Source organism: Hylobates moloch, unplaced genomic scaffold (genome assembly GCF_009828535.3).
Source record: "Hylobates moloch isolate HMO894 unplaced genomic scaffold, HMol_V3 SCAFFOLD_19, whole genome shotgun sequence".
Lineage (NCBI taxonomy): Eukaryota > Metazoa > Chordata > Mammalia > Primates > Hylobatidae > Hylobates > Hylobates moloch.
In genome coordinates, this window is record NW_026652294.1 from 12,148,397 (window position 1) to 12,169,424 (window position 21,028).

Sequence of the window (21,028 nt, forward strand, 5' to 3'; positions counted from 1 at the left end):
GATAGAGGGATAGAGAGGACATAAACCCAGAGTCAGTGTCCTGTTGGTTAGACCCCATTTCAGCACCTGTCACTTGGAGTGGACCCCTTGTACTTTTCTTAGCTCCTACTCTCGTATCTATCTCCCTCTTCCCTTCTCCCAGGGGGCGAGTGCCAAATGGTCTCTCCCTGCCATTTTGATATCTTCTCTCCAGTCCTGCTCAGTCTTTCTCTATGTTTTTTTTTTTTCGTGAGAAGGAGTCTCGCTCTGTCACCCAGGCTGGAGTACAGTGGTACGATCTCAGCTCACTGCAACTTCTGCCTTCTGGGTGCAAGCGATTCTTCTGCCTCAGCCTCCCCAGTAGCTGGGATTACAGGTGCCCGCCACCACGCCTGGCTAATTTTTGTATTTTTAGTGGAGTTGGGGTTTCACCATGTTGGCCAGGCTGGTCTCGAACTCCTGACCTCGTGATCCGCCTGCTCCAGCCTCCCAAAGTGCTGGGATTACAGGCGTGAGTCACCGCACCCGGCCTTGCTCACTCTATTTTTAAAGTGCCAAACAAATCCCCTCCCTCTTTCTCAAAGCACAGTGATGTGCCACTGAGCCCTGCCCAGCACCTCAGTGGAGGGGGCCTGCTTGCTCTTTCTTTCGGTCCCAGATCCTGGGGTGGGAGAGAAATGTTTGCTGGGCCAGGGTTGGGAGAGGGTTGGAGAGCTGCAGCCACCTACCACTGCTGTACCCCAGGAATACGGGACATGGACATGGCACCCCTCTGCCCAGATGATAAACATGAGCTCCCAAAACATTCTTACAAATAAATTAGAGGAGCCCAAGGGGGAAAGGGAATTCCTATTCCCAAAGGTTATTTTCGGCGAGGGAAGGCTATGCATAGGGCCATATTCTTTAGAATCTATTTTATTAACTGACCTGTTTGGGGACATGTTACTCAAATAAAAGTTGTTTCTAAACAAAATATGACAAAAATAACAACAAAAGGCCAATCTTAGGTTCTAAAATAGTGATGTTATCTGCAGGAGTACTTGGGGAAGTTGCATATCTTCTGACCTCCAGAATAATGACTGGCTATCATTTATGTCTACACCTTAGGAGAATTCAGCCTTCTCTGTTCTCCTACCCTGGTGGTCTCTTACGAGCTTTGCAAAGGTGGTTGAGTTTTGGGGAAGGGCTATTATCATGTAAACTATAAACTGTCTCCCAAAGTTAGCTTGGCCTAAGCCCAGGAATAATTAGGGGCAGCTTGAAGGCCTAGGGCGAGATCAGGACTTGGCTAGATCATATCTTTCACTGCCCTAATTTTCTCAGTTATAATTTTTGCAAAAGTGGTTTCACTCTGGGCTCCTTCTAGGCCAACACTCCCTCCATTGCTGTAGTAGCTGCCTGTGGAGGTCTCTGCTTCTCCTCTGTGAGCCCGCATCTATGCTGGAGGCTACACACATCATCTGTGTGGCTTTCAGATGCCATTGGCCTCATGGTGAAGTGAGGCTAGCAACAGAGACTCCTCCCACCAGCTTGGGAGGGCTGAAGTGAGACATCCCAGGTTCCTGGCACAGAATGGGTAGTTGCCCCCTCCCAGGCAGCCCAGCCCCTGCCTCTGCCCCAAACTCCCAGGGGTAGTTGCTGAGTTTAGCAAATAATAGGGTGCTCAAATGTGAGTTTCCAATAAACAGCAAAGGATGTTTTAGAAGTGTGCCCCTAACATTGCATGGTACATACTTACACTAAACTGGGAATCCTGTATTTTACCTGGCAACCTTATTTGAAAGGGCATCCACAGAGCGGGAATACCTCCTCCAAACACTCTAGCCATGTACAAGTGGAAAGTTTTCTCTTCAAGAAAAGCTTGTCTCTTTCTTGGGCAGGAAACCAGAGGCAATTTTTTGGGGCTGTGAGTTCTGTGCTAAGTCATTCATATGGGTGGGGAAACAGGTACAGAGATGTCAACTAGGCAGGAGGTGGCAGATGGTGGTTGTGATGGGAAATCGCCATCCCCTGTGTGAGAGGATGGAGGAGACCTCAGCTGGGATGGGGCGGGGTCTTTTCCTACCCCCGGGTTTTGTGGCCTTTGTCCTAGAGCATGCTGGGAATTGGGTCCCAAGTGGCCATCTTCACGCAATACTAGCAATAACCACAAGGGGGGAGCACCTCCCAACGTGCCCATGTTGGCCAATTCAAACTGATTATTGATAAACTCTTAGTGAATTGCTCATAGTGGGCACCGGGTCCTGTTCTAAGCAATTCATGCGATGTGGCTCATTTAATCTTAACAATCTTCAACAGAAATGGGGTACAAAAAATAATAATAATCTTCATAACCTCATCTTGAGATGGATGTTGTTAAGTCTGTTTCCTAGAGTTAAAATCACTGACCCAAGCTCACACAGTCCCCAAACTCCCGATACCTCCCCCAGCCTAGGACTGTTTTTGCCCACTGCCCTTCCAGCCCATGACCCTCTACACAGTCAGGGGCTGATTCATAGGCTGTGTGACCTTGGGCAAGTTACCTAATGTTCTGAGCATTGGTTTTCTCTCTGCACAGTTCTCTGTAATGACCTGAAGCTGTTGTGAGGATTACAGACAAAATGATTCACAAAGCATCCAGGCAGAGTGGGGCTCAGAGCAAGAGCTCCACAAATACTGGCCATTATTTTTGTGACAAGAGACATCCACTTCGAGGGCAAATGATTGAATCGTTCCATCTGTGTCTAACCCAGATATAAAAAATGCCTATTATATGGTTCAAGGATTCCACTTTTAAGAATTTATTCAGAGGAACTAATTGGACAATTGTCCAGAGATGTGCATCTGAGGATTGTTGGGGTCTTATTTGTGTGAAATAAAAGCTTGGAAATTCCTTAATTGCCCAATGCATAAAGAAACATTCTGATCTGATCACACTGGTGGCTGAATCTCTCCAAGTCCCTCCTCTGTCCCGATACTTTTCATGGCTTATGACGGTCCCCAGGATCCAGTCTGAACACATCAGTCTGGCATTCAAAATTCCCTGGCCTCATCTCTCACCACACACATCCCTGCACCCATGCTATTGCCTCCCCTGAGTCCACGTCATTCTCTGGATGTGCCCTGCACGTCCTGCCTCCCTGCCTTTGCTCAGGCCATGTCATCTGCCAGGAATGCCCGCCCCCATCCCATTTCCCTTTTTTCCCAGCCTTCAAGGTCCAGCTCTAACAGTACCCGCTCCGTGAACCCTGCTTGGCTCCCTCCCCAAGACAGAATCATCTTGTCCTACAGTCCTACAGTCCCCTCCATCACGCGCTCAGCCCTCCCCTTGGACACCCACAGAGAACGTGGATGGAGCTCTTTCTGTGTGCCATGCACTGAGCTAAGCGTCGCATTATGTAACCTCCATCGCATTATGTAGCCTCATGAGACAGGTGCCATTATTATCACCTTCCTGCGGTGAGAAAATGAAGTCCACTGTGCAATCACCCTTCATCAGTATTAACTCTGTGAACCCAAAAGTATATATATAAATAAAACATAATAATATATATAATAATATATATTATTATATTATATATTTAATATATTATTTATATTATACATATAATATATATATTTGAGATGGAGTCTGTGTCGCCCAGGCTGGAGTGCAGTGGTGTGATCTTGGCTCACAGCAACCTCCACTTCCCAGGTTCAAGCGATTCTCCTGCCTCAGTCTCCTAGGTAGCTGGGATTACAGGCATGCACCACCACGCCCAGCTAATTTTTATATTTTTGTAGAGATAGGGTTTCACCATGTTGCCCAGGCTGGTCTTGAACTGACCTCAAGTGGTCCGCCTGCCCCAGCCTCCCAAAGTGCTGGAATTACAGGCACGAGCCACTGCACCTGGCCTGTGTTGCCTTAACCTTCTGTGGCACCTGTGCTTTTTGGTAGTAGTTGTTGGGAGAAAAACCTGATGTCTTAACTGTGTGACATGCATTTGGGCTCTCTGAAGGGGCCAATGTGGTGGTGGGTTCTTGGGGAAGGAGTAAGAGGCAGGGCTGGGGCCTCATTAGCACCAGAATAGTGTTGCCCACGGGTGTCCCTGGCCTGAGGTCTACACGGTTGGGAGCCTCGCCTTTTGGCCTCAGCAGAAATTCGACCCTTCTATGGGAAATGGCCTGTGGCCACCATCTTTAGCTTCCCAAGAACAGTGAGACTTTTCCTTCCCTGGCTCTGCCTCAGCATTTCTGGGCTGTTGGAACAGGAACTCCTAAGTTAACTTTCCTTCTCACACAGTGGGGGGCCTGCAGGCCTTGGTCTTCCTGCCTCTATGCTACTAGCTTATCACTTCTGGAATAAGGGGGCTGTGTTAGTCCATTTTGTGTTGCTGTAAAGGAATATTGGGCCAGGTAAGGTGGCTCACGCTTGTAATCCTAGCACTTCGGGAGGCCAAGGTGTTTGGATCACCTGAAGCCAGGAGTTCAAGACCACCTTGACCAACATGGTGAAACTCCATCTCTACTAAAAATACAAAAATTAGCCAGGCATGGTGGCAGGCACATGTGTTCCCTGCTACTTGGGAGGTTGAAGTGGGAGAGTTGCTTTAACCCGGGAGGTGGAGGTTGCAGTGAGCTGAGATCGCGCCACTGCATTCCCGCCTGGGCGACAGAGTGAGACCCTGTCTCAAAAAAAAAAAAAAAAAAAAAAAAAAACACCAAACACAAACACAAAAAAAGGAATATTGGAGGCTGGGTAATTTACAAAGAAAAGAGGTTTACTTGGCCCATTGTTCTGCAGGATATACAGAAAGCATGGCGCCAGCATCTGCTCAGCTTCTGGTGAGGGCTTCAGGAAGCGTTCACTCATAGCAGAAGAGGAAGGGGAGCTAGCATGTCACATGATGAGAGGAAGGGAGCAAGAAGAGGGGAGGGGTGCCAGGCTCTCTTAAGCAACTGTAGAGTAAGAACTCACTCATTATGGCAGGGCAGGCACCAAGCCATTCATGAAGGATCTACCCCCATGACCCAAACACCTCCCACTAGGCCCCACCTCCAACATTGGGGGCCACATTTCCTCCTGAGATTTGGAGGGGACACATATCCAAACTCTATTAGTGGCCATTGGCCAAAGCTGCAAAGTGGGTCTCTTTCCTTCCCCAGTGCTGCCTCCTGGAGATTCAGGACTGGAGCTCAGCGTCTAGACCCTGAGTAAGACTGGAGGCTGGAGGCTGGAGCTTGGGAAGCCTGCCTCTTACTGGCTTTGTGCACACAGTGGGAGCTGGTTTGCCGGGGGTGGGCTTCGGTGGATGCTGAGGGGGACTTTGCAGATCTCAGCTCTGGCCCTGGCCTTAGGTTCTTTGCACTGCTCCACCTCCTGGTGCAAGTCCCCTCCGCTCAGCTGCCGCAGAGGAGCTCTGGCAACAGCACTGCTCATCTTAGTCCCAGGGGCACAAAGGGTCCACGCTCTCCACCGCAGACCCTGCTTCAGCATCGGGGCCTTTCCTTTGGTGGTCGAGGGTGAGACCACCCTGTCCCCCGACCCTGCATCACTCACACTAAGCCATCCTCTCCCAAGGATTCCATGACATCATTGGCCCAAATTGTGGGTGCTCCCACCGTCTTCCAAGAGGGTGAACCCATCCCCCTCTTTCCATCCTCCTCCCTTTCCTCTCCTCCCTCCATCTTCCCTCATTGGTAGGATTGTCAGATAAAATATAAGATGCATAGGTCAATTTTAATTTTAGATAAACAATGGATACGTTTTAAGTATGTCCCTTTTTTTTTTTTTTTTTTTTTAGATGGAGTCTCGGTCTGTTGCTCAGGCTGGAGTGCAGTGGTGTGATCTCAGCTCACTGCAATCTCCGCCTCCTGGATTCAAGAGATTCTCCTGCCTCAGCCTTCTGAGGAGCTGAGAGTACAGGTGTGCACTACCTCCCCAGGCTAAATTTTGTATTTTTAGTAGAGACGGGGTTTCACCATGTTGGCCAAGCTGGTCTCGAACTCCTGATGTCAAGTGATCTGCCTGCTTTGGCCTCCTAAAGTGTTGGGATTATAGGCATGAGCTACTGCACCTGGCCATGCTTTTTTTTTTTCCTTTCTAAATCTGACAACCCTCATGTTCTCTTGTCTTCCTTCCTTTTTCCTTTCTCCTTCCTTCTCCCTCCTCCTTCCCTGCCAGCTTAGGAAGAAGGCAGTCTTGTCCCATTCTGACGAATTGTTATGGAAGAGTGGTGGGGGTGAAGAGGTGACCGGGTAAGGGGCAGCCTTAGCTCCAGGCTTATTTCTGCCACCTGCAGGCTGAAGGTACAAGGCCAGTGCCTTTGGGAGCTCAGTTTCCCATCCATAAAGCAGATAGCAGATTTTGCACCCATAAGTGCATGTGGGAAAGTGCTTGCTGCTGCTGAATATTTGCTTGACTAGCCTGAGTCAGACCTCATAGCCTGCCCATGGATGAGCTCAGCCCTCTCTTCGTTTGTTTCCAAGGAACCTCTCACGGCACCAGCCTTTGGTTCCCATTCATCCCCATTCCCTGGTGTGATCTGGCTCCCCCTGGCAAGAGTTGTGTCAGGGGCTGGGGCTCAAGCCAGCCTCTTCATGTCCCTGAATCACAGCAGAAAGTTGGGAAGGAAACTCTGGAGTCCTGGCCTTTCCCCTAGTCACCCAGGACATGGCGAGTGTCAGGGGGTTGTGCTTCACAGATGCCATGTGAGCAGCGGACAGGATGCTGGGCTGAGGAACACAAGCCCTTCCCCACTCTGCTGTGAGTTTCCTTGGGCAAGCTGCTTAAGTATTGTGGGTCTCTATGGCCTATCACCTCCTCTACCTACAAACAGGGACTGGAGAGGGTGACATGCAGGACACTTCTACTGGAAGGTCTAGAACAAATAAGTCATGCCTTCTCACTGCCTTTGTAAAAGTGGAATCTTAGGAGGTCGTATTCTTACTATGTTAAATTTTTTTTTTGATAGAGATGTGGTCTTGCTATGTTGCCCAGACTGGTTTAAAACTCCTAGGCTCAAGCGATCCTCCCATCTCAGCCTCCCCAAGGGCTGGGATTATAGGCAGGAGGCGGTATTAGAAGGCAATTGAGAGCAATGTCATTGGAGTGAACAAAACAAAAACAGGCCAGGCATGGTGGCTGAGGCCTGTTAAACCAGCACTTTGGGAGGCTGATTGGGGGCAAATCGCTTGAGGCCAGGAGCTTGAGACAACATGGGGAAACCCCATCTCTACAAAAAAATACAAAAAATTAGCCAAGTGTGGTGATGCCCACCTGTAGTCCCAGCTACTCAGGAGGCTGAGGTGGGAGAATGGCTTGAGCCCAAGAGGTCAAGACTGCAGTGAGCCATGATCGTACCACGGCACTCCAGCCTGGGTGGGCGACAGAGCGAGACCCTGTCTCAAAAAACAAACAAACAAACAAACAAATGAACACCCCCTGCCCCAGGTCCTGGAGCTGCCACCCAAGCTGTAAGATGTTGAGTGAGTAGCTTCATCCCTCTGAGCCTCTGTTTCCTTATGCATAAAGTACCTTGGGGTTGGCATGAGAATAAAACATGCTAAACTCACAAAGCTCTTGGCACAGTTTCTGGTACACAGAGAGCACTCGCCAAATAATAGTTGTTGTTTTCTTTATTATGATTATGCCAGATGTGCCTGCCTTTGCTTCCAGGAAAGTCCCTAAAACATAAGCTGTGTGCAACAAGGGAAGTGGTTAGGGTGGGAAGCTGAGCGTGCAAGTCAGATAAAGCCTGATGTAGGCAGCTCCTATCAGAGGCATGTGGCCTTTGTGGCTGGGGCCTTCAAAAGACAGCCACTGCCAGAAATCTGGAGACTGAATTGTCTGGGTCTCCAGAAGAGAATCCAACCCCACCACACCTCTGCTCCTGTCCAAGGTGCTGAAATCCACCCCACATAGGCTCCTCCTAATCATGTATAGCCATTGAGTCACCCGCACCCTACCTTCTGGTCCTCCAGTCAATGCCACAAATATACACTGAGCATCTACTATATATAGGGAGTGGAAGTAAAAAGGATTTAGATATGTCTCCAACCCAAGTTGCTCACAGCCATACGGAAGGAATTCAAGCACACACACCTGCCTCAGGGTAGGTGAGGACAAAGGCTAGGGGATTCATTTTGCTGTTTATTGAGTTTCGTACACCCACTTCTTGCCATTACCCTTGATTTTTCCTCTTCTGCAACCTTGGTACCCTCCAAGGTTCTGCCTCTCATACCTTTCTTGATCTGACCACAGCAGATGAGTTTTCCCCAGGGCATCTCTTTCTGTACTCACTAATGTCACAGAGTCAGGAGGACTAACAGTCAATTTCAGGGAGGGAGGGAGTATAGGATATAAAGAGAGAAATCAAAGGGTTAGGAGGTCTCTGAGAAGTGAGGGAGTCACCTAGACAGGGGTGAGCTCCTTATCATATTTCTGCATGCCCTCGTCGGGGAGCAGGACCTCCACTGTGAAGCTGACCTTCTTGGCGTGGACAAAGCTATAGGTGTTGTCGAAGCGTAGGACATCTGGGGGACAGATGGAAAGATGGGCATTGGGCTTGGCTTTACACACTCTTTGTTCCACCCCTGGCCATGGAGGAGGACAGGCTTGTGTTCCCACTGGCTTTGTTTGCCAAGCTGGGCCAAGCTCCCACCACGCCTCTTCCCTTCCCCATGGGAACTGCCAACCCAAGCAGGTCCTGTAAACAGACACCAACCTCCTCTTGGCATGTGCCCAGGCCTGGCTTTACTGGCATCAAGAACAATGGTCATTACATCCCATTGTCTCACACCTGGAGACGCACATGACGGGGGTGTGAAGGCATGTGGTTGGGTTCATCAGAGACCTCCCAGCCCCCTTGGATGAAGTGGGGTTCTGGAGCAGGCCTGCTGGACACTGTTTGCCTCATCACAACCACCCCAAAAAGCAGGTGTTGGCCGGGCACAGTGGCTCACACCTATAATCCCAGCACTTTGGGAGGCCAAGGTGGGTGGATCACTTGAGGTCAGGAGTTCAAGAGCAGCCTGGCCAACATGGAGAAACCCCATCTCTACTAAAATTACAAAATTAAGTGTGGTAGCACATGCCTGTAATCCCAGCTGCTCGGAAGGCTGAGGCAGGAGAATTGCTTGAACCCGGGAGGCGGAGGTTGCGGTGAGCAGAGATTGTACCATCGCACTCCAGCCTGGGCAACAAGAGTGAAACTCTGTCTCAAAAAAAAAAAAAAAAGAGAAAAGAAAAAGCAGGCATTGTAACTCCTGGCTCACAGGTGAGCAAACCAAGGGTCCTTCCCAGATTGGTCAGACTTTTGCCCAGGACTATGTAGCTACCCTGAGGCTGGGGTGAGACCCTGGAACCACACTCAGCTTTGTGGCTCTGCACAAGTTGATTTATTTTTCAGAGGCTTGGTTTCCTCATGTGGAAAACTACACCTGCCCTATCACTTGTTGTCTGTGTTCTGTGGTCCAGGTGCCCCCAGTCCCTTCAGGGCCTGTGTGTCTCTGGCTCCTGGTGCACAGTAGGTGCTCATGAATATGGACTGAGTGAGCAACTGTATGAATGAATGGTGCTAACCTAAGCTGTGTGTCCCTGAATGGGGGAGGTGTGTCACTGCCCCTCTGTTTCCTTCTCTAAAGCATGGGACAGGTGGCTCTAGCCTTTCAGAGCCAGGTCCTAGCTGGGGCAGACTTACAGACGCCGGCCTCCAAGCAGGTGAGGCTCCCATCCTCGGGCACCATGTGGGCGTTATAGCGCTGGCTGGGTAGAACTTCTGTCATCTCCCCTGCCCGCTGTCGCTCCCCCATCTTGGTCTTCAGGAAAACTCCGAAGCCGATGTCCGCACCGTCAGATGAGAACTGCCACCTGTCAGGGGGAGGGGGAGGAGATAGGTTGCTGCTCAGCCTGATGGGTCTCTGAGGGGTTAGGGCCTGCCCCTACCTGAGGACGCAGCCTGGAAATAGGATCTCGTATTCCACTTGGTGTGACGAGCCGCGGTTGATCTGCACCGAGTGCTCGTACTGAGTCTTCACCTGGTCCCGCACGTACATGGACTTGGGGATCTCCCCGCCATAGTTAATCTGCGGACATGGGATGAGATGGGCTTGCTCCCTTCTCCTGGCCATTGTTCATGTTTCTCCTGCCTGAGACACTTTCATCACCTCCTGGAAGTATCCTCTTCATCCTAGCCCCACTCTCCCACCTCCTCAAGCCTTCGTTGACCCTCCAAACTGGGCCAGTGCGTCTGCTGGGAGCTTCCCCTTCCAGCTCATCCCTCTGGGTTAAAATTCGCCTATTTCTTGTTTGCCTTTACAGCTGCTGAGAGCTCTGTAAGGGTGAGGGTTGTATTGATTAGCTTAACACCCAGTTCTTGGGGTCTCTCTGTAGGTAATTGTGGATGAATGACTGAGTGGAAAGGGAATCCAGCTTAATCCTTGAACCTCTCTTGTCCCGGGGAAGGGCTCTTTGTACCTTGGTTAAACATTTGGGGTTCCCATCTGGGTCAGTCAGGGTGCCCCCAAACTGGGCAGGCAGTTCCTCAGGACTGATGAGTTTCAGCAAACCTTCCTTCCAGTTATCTGGGAGCAGTGGGATTCAAGGGTGGTTAGCAAGCATGGGAGGGGACCAACTGGCCTCCCACGCCCACCAGGATGACCTGAATTGGGGAAGAAGACCTACAGGAGGTAGGCTGCCAGGGCCAATTCCCCAGTGTCCTAGGCCTGGGGCTATAGGAAGTGTCTTTCTCAGCATTGTATTGCTGTGGAAATGTGTTTCCCGCCTTGATAGATGAATCAGTACTTTTTTTTTTTTTCTTTGAGACAGTGTCTCACTCCGTTGTCCAGGCTGGAGTGCAGAGGAATGATCATGGCTCACTGCAGCCTCGACCTCCTGGGCTCAAGTGATCCTCCCACCTCAGCCTCCTGAGTAGCTGGGACTACAGGCATGTACCACCATGCCTGGCTAATTTTTATTTTGTTTTGTTGTTTTTGTAGAGATAGGGTTTCACTGTGTTACCCAAGCTAGTCTCAAACTCCTGGGCTCAAATGATTGTCTTACCTGGGCCTCCCAAAGTGTTGGGATTACAGGTGTAAGCCACCATGCCCAGCCTACAGAACATTCTTTTTTTTTTTTCTTTCTTTTTTGAGACGGAGTCTTGCTCTGTCGCCCAGGCTGGAGTGCAGTGGTGCGATCTCAGCTCACTGCAACCTCAGCCTCATGGGTTCAAGCAGTTCTCTACCTCAGCTTCGTGAGTAGCTGGGATTACAGGTGTCCACCACCATGACTGGCTAATTTTTATATTTTTAGTAGAGACAGGGTTTCACAATCCTGGCCAGGCTGGTCTTCAACTCCTGACCTCATGATCCACCTGCCTCAGCCTCCCAAAGTGCTGGGATTACGGGCATGAGCCACCAAGCCCAGCCAACAGCACATTCTTGAAGATCTTCCAGTCATGAGCAGTGAAGCTAAGAGTTATCTAATTGCCTCAAGGAGACTTTAGAGCTCAATGATGTCAACGGCCTTGTTGGGATCACTCTGTAAGTAAGTGGCATGCCCAAGTCAGACCTCCTAGTGGTGGATGGACAGCACTGGGCCTTTGGAGGGACCCTCCCCACCTCCCTCTGCCTAATCACCATGACCATAATGTTCTTCATGCCCTATGTAAAGCTCTAAGAGTTCTGGGTCCTGGCTGTTACCATGCCTCAGCCTTATGGCTAATCCAGGCTACCCAGTCCCCAAACCCCCTCACTTTGGCCATGGGAGATTCATTCTCTACAGTGGGATTAAGGGGAAGACCACAATGTCCCACATACCAGGACCAAATGAGCAGAGTCACATGGGGCAGAGGCTGTGGACTTAAGGCCTGGACTGTGCTAGTAACCCACGCTGCTCTAGGCTTTGGAAGGCTTAGAAGGCATAAGCCTGGACCCTTCAAACCAGGCCCTCATAATCTATCAAGTTCCCCATCCCAGTGGAATTGGGTAGAGGCAGAGGCTCAGGTACCAGGAAGAAAGAGAAGGTAAGGATTTATAAGCTCCTCCTCACTCCTGGATCCTCAGTTCTCCTGATTCTGTGATCTGACTATCCTGCTTGGGAGAAGTTTTCCTCCAAGCCAGGGTCATTGGTTTGGGTTTAAGAACTATTTCCCTTCTCTCTCTTTCTCTCAGCCTGTCACTTGTAAACACAACTATTTTCCTATTTATACAATTAATACATATTATTATACAGTTTAGAAATCATAGACAATACAGGTAATAAAATTAAAAACCACACGATCTCTCACTATCAACAAATAAATATTTTGTTGTTTTTCCTTCTAGAAATATGTATTTATTGTACATATGTTTTCATAAAAATAAGATCATACTTTTAGTTTAATCTTATTTTAGTTCATGCTTATGAAGATAAGTTTACAATCTACTTTTAAAAACTTAAAGACATTTGCATGGCATTAAATATTCACACATAGCATTGTTTCTCATGGGTGCTCCAGAATTCATCAAATGAATGCACCATTATTTATTTATCCAGTCCTTTCTTGTTGGGCCTCCTTTCTCTGAATTGTGACTACTCTTTCTGCTCGTCTGCCTCATCCTCTTCAGCCGAGGTTGACTTTGGAAGCACTAAGCTTATGAGTGTTGAAAAGAAACCGAGGCCTATATACCAGAAATTGACTAGCAACCAAACTGAAACCAGTGAGGTGGTAGGTGTGGAGGCCTTGTCCACCAAAGGGGTATGGCAGGGAAAAGAGCAAAGGTAACAGACTCTTTAGGGTAAAACCGACTTCACTGTTGGGAAGAAGGAGCCTCTGACTAGGTGATGTGTAGAGTTCTGTTGTTTTTGAGATAGGGTCTCACTCTATTGCCCAGGCTGGAGTACAGTGGTGTGAACACGACTCACTGCAGCTTCAAACTCCTGGGCTCAAGTGATCCTCCCACCTCAGCCTCCTAAGTAGCTGGAATTACAGGTGCGCACCATCACAACCAGCTAATTTTTAAATTTTTTGTAGAGATGGGGTCTTGCTATGTTGCTGTGGCTGGTCTCAACCTCCTGATCTCAAGCAATCCTCCTGCCTCAGCCTCCCAAAGTACTGGGATTACATTCGTGAGCCACTGCACCCAACCTAATGTGTGGAGTTCTAGATGGGGTAATGGGACAACCTCACTCCAAAGGTCACATATAGAGGTCAGGAAATTGAGCTGGCACTACTTACTTCCCAACACAATAATTTTCCTGCGGGTGTCCTCACTCAGGAATGGCTTCATAAGGTTGTAGCCCACAGGGAACAGTTTTGTAGCTGGAGAGATAGAAGTAAGGATAATGGGAAGAAAAGAATTACATTGGGCAACCCCCTCCATAATGGTTATAGCCAATGATACAGAGGAGTCATGACTAACCCTGGCCAATTCCAGTGTCTGTCCTGCACCCAACAAACCATCCAACCAACCAGTCAACTAGCCAACAAACAGCCAACTAACCATTCATGCATCAATCATGCAATGCAACCATCAACCAGCCATTCAGCCAACAAACCAGCCAATCATTCAAACTTCTAATCAGCCACCTATTTAGTCAACCAATAAACCAGCCAACCTACCAAACAGCCAACCAACTATGCAACAAACCAGCCAACTGACAACAAATAGTCAAACAATTTATCTTCTAACCAGCCAACCTACCAAATAGTCAACCATCTAACAAATCAGCCAAACAGCAAAGCAATCAGCCAATGGAACAGCCAGATAACCACTCAACTAACTGTGTTCTCTAGCCAGCCAACCATCCAAATAACCAGTCATCCAACCATCCAAAGAACCAGCCAGCCAGTCAGTCAAATAACCAGCCAGCCAACCATCCAAATAACTAGCCAGCCAAATATCCAAATAATCAGCCAGCCACCATCCAAATAACCATCTAAGATTCAGACAAACAACAAACCAGGCAACCAACTAACCAACCTGCTAACCAGGCAACCAACTAACCAGCCATCAAAACAACCTACCAACCAAAATGCCAACCAGCCACTCAATCAGTCAACCAAGCTAAGAACTAGCCAACCAAGCAGCCAGCCAATTCTCCAACAAACCACCAGTCAGTCAAATAGCCAAGCATCCAACTGGCCGGTCAACTGAACAACCAATCAAGCAACCAACTGATCAACCAACCAGCCAATCACCAAACATCCATCCATCCTTTCATCTACCCACAACAATCACCCAAATACCTATGGAGCACCCACCAAGGACCCAGGCCTGTGAGGGCTACAACAAAAGTGGAGAATCACAGCCCCTGCCTTCAAGGAGCAGAAAACTCAGCCAGTAAAGCAGGATGAGCACAAATAAAACAGCTGGAGATCCCTAAAAGGCAGCAAACAGGAAAGGCTGCACTAGTTGCCAGTGCCAGAGGCAGTCTGGGGAGGGAGAGATCATCATGGACAGGAGAAATAAAGGAGGATCCCTGGGAGATCTGGGACTGGAGCTGCCTTCTCTTGCAGTAAGGCCAACCCTAGAAGTTACCATTTATTGAGAACTTACTCTATGCCAGGCATTCTAAGTGATTTGCATACAGCCAAGAAACCAACCTGCCTCACAACAATCCTGGGACAAAGACAGTGTTATCACCCTCTGCGTATAGATGAGGAAACAGAGGCACAAGTAAGTGAAGTCATTTGTCACACACCTTTCACGATGAGCATGAACTTCAGGGTCTCTGGGTAATTCTCTTCAAGGAGGCCAAAGAACTGTGGAACCAAGAGAGATCCCTTCAGAGAGCACGTCGCATCTTCTCCTACCTTCATCTCCTGTGCAATCTCCTGTTGGGAGGTTTCAGATGGCTCTGGAGGGTTTCCCTTCATGCCATCACCTCCACTGGCCTCTGGAGGGAACCTTCTCACCTCAAACTATTATAACCATACTCTAATAATAATTACATAATAATCATTTTTAGTAAATATTATAATAATGGTAGTATAATAATGACTACTGTTTATTAAATGTTCACTATTTGCCAAGCAGTGTATATACACTTTATATAACAACTTGCTGAAGTATCCCTGCATTGCTATCCCCATTTCGTAGGTCAGGAAACAAGCATGGAGAGGGTTTGGTGGAAGCTGGAACGTGTGGTCTCAGCACAGTGTTGTCCCTGAAACCCATTCTGTGGGATCTTCTAGGAAACATATTAAGGCCTTCTGAGGTTTGAGTCACAGTGAGGGAGCCCAGGACATTTCTAAACTAAATCTTGGCTCTCAGTAAGCAGCTGGGTCATGGCAGGCCAAGCTGGTCATCAAAGCAAGTAGGGGGTGGCCCTGGGCCTTCTCCTCACCTCCTGGTACACTTCTACCAGAGGTTTCCAGAAGTGTTTCAGTCCCAGGCCCTCACAGTCAAATATCATCACGATGGTCTCAATCTTCTTCCCTAGCTGCAAGGATGAGAGCAAGAAGTAGTTCTGGAGTTCAGGGTGTAGGCTTGGGAGATGGTAATCCAAGTACATGACCCCTTGGGGCTTCTTCTAGCCCCCAACTCTGTCCTCAAAGGAACAAGTAGACAAACCAGTGAATGCATTTCCCCACTCATCCATCCATCCATCCATCATCCATCCATCCATCCATCCATCCATCCATCCATCCACCCACCCACCCCCGTATATATCAATTTACCCATCAATTAATTGAACCATCCATCCGTTCATGTTGCCATTAATTTATTCATCCTCCATTTTTCCATAATATAAATATAAACTGATAAATATAAACTGATATTTATCAAGCACTTTTTTTGGGTGTGCCGGACACTAAAATGTAATGAATAGTGCCTAATAACCCACAGTTCTTGTCCTTAAAAAGTTCACTGTCTGGCTGGGGAGATGACAAGCAACCAGGTCATTCGGATCCTATGATAAGTGCTGTGATAGGTCAGCACAAGAGCTTCAGGGATACAGAAGAGGTTATTTAACCCAGGCGGGGGACTCAGAGAAGGTAACATCTAAGTTTCAGACCTAAAGGATAGATAGGAGAAAGTCAGGGAAAGTTGTGGGCAGTATGTGTGTGTGGTGGGAACTAAGGTTGTTCAGACAGAAGGAATAGCAAGGGCAAAGAAAGGCTCAGAGGGAATAGCAATAGCTATCATTGTTGAGAAATATGTATTAGGCCCTGTGTGCTAAACTGCATACTTGCATTATTTCATTTCGCTTTTGCAACTATTATTTATTAATATCCCTCTTTTGTAGGTGAAGGAGCTGAGGCTCAGACAGGTGAAATGACATATTCAAAACACTGAAAACAAAACAAAACAAAACAAAAAAATCCATCAACCAAGAATTCTATTCCCGGCCCGGTACAGTGGCTCACGCCTGTAATCCCAGAACTTTGGGAGGCCGAGGCGGGTGGATCACAAGGTCAGGAGATCGAGACCATCCCGGCCAACATGGTGAAACCCCGTCTCTATTAAAAACACAAAAATTAGCCAGGTGTGGTGGTGGGTGCCTGTAATCCCAGCTACTCAGGAGGCCGAGGCAGGAAAATCGCTTGAACCCGTAGCAGAGGTTTCAGTGAGCCAAGATCACACCACTGCACTCCAGCCTGGGTGACAGAGCGAGACTCTGTCTCAAGAAAAAAAAAAAAAAAAAAAAAAAAAAAGAGTTATATTCCCAGCAAATGTATCCTTCAAGAAACTGTCTTTCTGTGACTGTGACTTTTCAAGGCCACACACCTGGTAAGCAACAGAGCTGGTGTTTGACCCCAGAGCCCTCTGACTGTAGTTGTAGAGAACACAGGTGTGTTTCTGAGACCAATCCCCCCAGCAGCCTCACCTGCCCCAGCCATCCACCCCACCTGGCCTGGGCCTCACCCTCTGTGTCTGCAGGTCACACTCATGCAGGATGCGCTCACAGTCCCTCATCTTGGTCTTGAGCAGGTCCTGCTTGGTGACTGAGAAGAGCAACCCCTTGGGATCAAGTGGCCCAATGATGTCATACCACACGGGGCAGCCATCACGGTCATAGCCACACAGGCCCCCAGGCATGTACTTCTGGATCACCTGGGCATGAAAAGATGCACAGAACTTGGCATTACACACCTCCTTTGAGATCCCAGACCAGGCTGACCTGGGTGGCCCAAGCCCACACACACCATGGTATAAAGCACTGTCCCTCCCCGGAAGGCAGTGCTATTGTCTCAGGTGAGAAAGCTGAGGTCCTGCAAGGGAGGGCCTTGCTCATCGAGGATAAATGGCAAAGCCAGGTCTCAGCAGGCCCCTGGGCTTCTTAGGTCTGCCCCCGACGTCTCCCATGTCCCTTTCTGTGGAGAAGAGTTGGGTTTAGTGATGGAGAACACAGATTCTGAAGGTTAACAGAGCTGGTTCAAAAACAGACACTGGCTGGGCATGGAGGCTCATGCCTGTAATCCCAGCTACTCAGGAGGTTGAGGCAGATGGGATCTCCTGAGGCCAGGAGTTTGAGACCAGCTTGGGCAACAGAGAGACCCTGTCCCTACAAAAATAAAATAAAATAGCCAGCCATGGTAATACACATCTGTAGACTTGGGAGGCTGAGGTGGGAGAATCACTTGAGCCTAGGAGTTCAAGGTTGCAGTGAGCCATGATCGTGCCACTGCACACTAGCCTTGGCAACAGAGTGAGACCCCATCCAAAAAAAAAAAGCAGATACTGCTGCTTCTCTACTGTGTGTCCTTGAGCAAGTGACACCACCTCTCTGAGCTCCATTCTACCTCCTTTTTTGTAAAATGGTTTGGATAATCCCTCACTCTTGGGACTCTTGGGGAAAGTCCCTGAGATAAAGTTGGCAAAGCAGAGTGCCCAGCTCAGGGTACATGCCCTACAAGTGAAGATGTGACCATTACTCTACTAAGATGCCAGTGGTGGCACTGTCCTCATCAGTGCCTTGATGGGCTAAACTTCTTTCTCACTGAGACAGGATGCTTTAGGCAATGCCCTAGGGGGCAGGGTTACAGAAGCACAGGCTAACCATGGTGGTTAAGAGCCTGGGTTTGGGGGGCCAAACAGGCCTAAGCGTAAATCCCAGCCCTACCTTGGGCTATGGGACTGTGGGCAAGTTACCTAATTTTTGCTGGGCTTCAGTGTCCTCACCCACAAAATGGGGACAGTAGTATCCATCATTGTGATGATTAAAGAAGCACATGCTGCTAACATCTTAACCTAGGCCTGGACCTTGCAAGCCCCCAGGAAACATTCATTATTTCTATAGGAAAGGAGACTGTGGGCCCGCGGGTTCCACAGGCCTCTCAGGCTGGCTGCCCCTCATTCATGGTCCCCAGTGACCTTGAGTGGTATGTTCATGAAAGACTGAGGTGTTTGGCGGTGTTGGCTCACCTCTGGGGGCTGCCAATCAAGGATATGGTCAATATCCATGGTCTTCCGGAACTCCATGTACTGAAAGGGAAATGAGTGGTAAGACCCCACTGGGCTCCCAGTGCCCTGAGAACGGGGATGGAAGGAGGGGCTTGAGGCATGGATTGCCCCTGACAAAGCCCCTCTATAAATTTCCAGAATGGATAGGTCTCACCTTGCAGAGCATAGCCTCCGACTTCTGCAAGTCGAAATTCCGAGCTGTGGGAAAACAGAAGGAAGGTGTGAGGCAGGAAAGATGCCTTGTCTTGCTCCTGGCCAGTGGGAGCTATGGAGGATGCTGGGGGCCTGGGTGAGACCTTGCTCCCCTACCCCCTTCCCTCCTCTGGACCTGAACATGTGAAGCAAGATTGTGTGGATGGACCCTGAGAGCCATGAGACACTCTGGAGCAGTTGAGACCAGTCCCCTCTTGATGCCCCCTGATCCCAACCTCTCCCACCTCTGCCCTCACCTCGGAGCCAGCGTAGAAGGAAATAATCATCGGGGTTGGGCAGGGCGGGAAGCACATCCTGGATATTTTCTCGGAACTGGCAAGAGAGATGCTGGTTAAAGTGGCTCTCTGACATTAAGCCTTGGCCTCCAGACTCAAAGACTGTTTTCACAACCTCTCCTTTCCTCCCACATGCAAAATGGCCCACATTGATGAAAGGATGGGTTAATGGTTGAATAGAAGGGCAGATGGATCACTGGATAGGTGGATGAATGGAAGGAGGACAGATGGATGAATAAATGGTTAGAAAGAAGAAAAGATGGGTGAGTGGGTAGGTAGATGGAAAAAGGAAGAAGAAATCAATGAATGAATGGATGGATGGATGGACAGATGGATGGACGGAGAGTGGGTGGGTGGATAAGTCAGTGAATGGACAGAGGAGAGATGGGTGGGTGATGGAGAGAAAGAAAGATGGATAGGTAGATGGGTGGGTAGGAAGATGGATGGGTGGATGAAAGAAGGGATAAATGGGCCAGGTATAGTGGCTCATGGCTGTAATCCCAGCACTTTAGAAGGCTGAGGTTGGTGGATCACCTGAGGTCAGGAGTTTGAGACCAGCCTGGCCAACATGGTGAAAACTCATCTCTACTAAAAATACAAAAATTAGCTGGGTGTGGCGGCACATGCCTGTAATCCCAGCTACTCAGGAGGCTGAGGCAGGAGAATTGCTTGAACCCAGGAGACGGAGGCTGCAGTGAGCTGAGATCACTCCACAGCACTCCCGCCTGTATGACAGAGTGAGACTCCATCTCAAAAAAAAAAAAAAAAAAAAAAGAAGAAGAAGAAGAAGAAGAAGAAAAAAGGATAAATAATTGGGTGGAATAAGTGGATTGGAGTTTGGATGCATTCTTAGTTCCCTCCATGTGTTAGCCCTCAAAACATTTGCTTTTTTTCATCCCATCTTCCTTCTGTTAAAACATGGTTAGTAATTATTTGTCCTCTTCCTCCTTTAGCTCTTTGAATGACAACACTTTCTGCTCTGTCTCTTGGGCCTTTACAGACTGGTCACCTTTCAGGATCCCAAAGAGGAAGGGGTTAAAGGGCAGACCAGCAGCATCTTTCAGCTCCTACCTATGGTGCCTGGGAGGGAGGAAGGGGGGTACCTGGCTGCCAGGTAAACCTCTCTGGTTCTGGCTCCTGGATGAGAAGAAGTCAGGCTTGACTTGGGTGGGCACCACCCACACTATTGCCTGGAAGTGGTGCTAGTCCCTTAACCCCCGCCCTGGACAGGGTTGATGTCACTGGGCACTGTGGGGCTTGACCCTTTGAGAGGTAACACCAAAGAGACAATGTCAAGGACGTGCTGAATCAACTGAGTGGGGCAGGATTCCGGCCACTCCTTTCCACCCCCCAGCCCCTTTCCCCTGGTCTTCCAGAACTCCAGGGGGAGGGGCTCTCACCTTGGCCAGAGTCTCTGCCTGTTTGGGGCTCAGGTCTCCAACTCGCCCGCTCATGGTGCTGGCTGACGCTTGAGGAGTGGTGGCCACTATAGGCAAGAGGCCAAGCCTAGTTTGTCAGCCCTGACCCAGCTGGGTCCTTTTGCCCCCACTCCTGGGTGTGGCTCCAAGCGCCTCCTCATTGGCCAACTGTTTAAATTGCACATTACATAACTGGGATTAAATGAGGTCCCGTGCTTGGCTTGGGGACAGATCCGGGGGGGCAGGCAAGCATGGAGCGTGTGCCAGAGGTCCCCTGCCAGGAGGAGGCAGCTGGGAGGAAGGGAGGCTGGCCTCTCGTGACCTTGGAGCCCAGGGTGAGTGCCTGTAGAACCCGCTGACCCTCCCAGGCCTCCAGTGACCACTGCCCTGGAGAAGGGGGAGTTTCAGGGAATGAGGACCGCTCCTTGTGGGTACCCTTTCTCCCTGAGCCCCAGTCTTCCCACACTTAGGATTCTGCAAAGATCACCCCCCTTTACCCAGCTCTGACAGGGTAGGATTCTGAGCCTTGGTCAGTGTAGTAAACAGTTCATTCACTTTGTTGGGGGTGGGAGGCCCAGGTCCTTCTTTTGTAACAAATGTCCACAGTCAAGAAGAGGACAGATGGCATCTTTTGAATGTCACTTGCTTCATTTATAAAATGGGGCTGTTAATGCTTGCCCTGCCCTCCTTATGTGGTTGGAGGGAAGATCTAATGAGACACGGGGACTGTCAAGGGTTGTGTGAATCTAAGGGATACTCTCCTTCAGCTCTCCTGGTTCCCCCGGGAGCTGTAAG

General features: G+C 49.2%; 1 protein-coding gene across 1 annotated transcript; it reads right to left on the bottom strand.

Moving 5' to 3' along the window:
- Window positions 1-7,565: 7,565 nt before the first annotated feature.
- SEC14L3 (SEC14 like lipid binding 3) lies at window positions 7,566-20,328 on the bottom strand. Its single transcript, XM_032138803.2, has 12 exons — window positions 20,216-20,328; window positions 18,777-18,852; window positions 18,482-18,525; window positions 18,289-18,348; window positions 16,789-16,977; window positions 15,266-15,361; window positions 14,621-14,681; window positions 13,155-13,238; window positions 10,415-10,521; window positions 9,884-10,023; window positions 9,639-9,808; window positions 7,566-8,472 (listed from the first exon to the last, which is right to left on the bottom strand). Exons 1-12 carry the CDS (start codon window positions 20,267-20,269, stop codon window positions 8,351-8,353), a joined length of 1,203 nt encoding a protein of 400 aa, XP_031994694.1. The 5' UTR covers window positions 20,270-20,328; the 3' UTR covers window positions 7,566-8,350.
- Between the last annotated feature and the right edge of the window lie 700 nt (window positions 20,329-21,028).

Excerpts from the sequence above, each read along its gene's own strand:
- SEC14L3 (XM_032138803.2), bottom strand. The coding sequence starts at position 20,269 with ATGAGCGGGCGAGTTGGAGACCTGAGCCCCAAACAGGCAGAGACTCTG. Across the intron at positions 18,853-20,215 it reads AGGCAGAGACTCTGGCCAAG|TTCCGAGAAAATATCCAGGA; the intron begins GTGAGAGCCCCT and ends CTCTCTTGCCAG. Across the intron at positions 9,809-9,883 it reads TTTCCAGGCTGCGTCCTCAG|GTGGCAGTTCTCATCTGACG; the intron begins GTAGGGGCAGGC and ends TCCCCCTGACAG.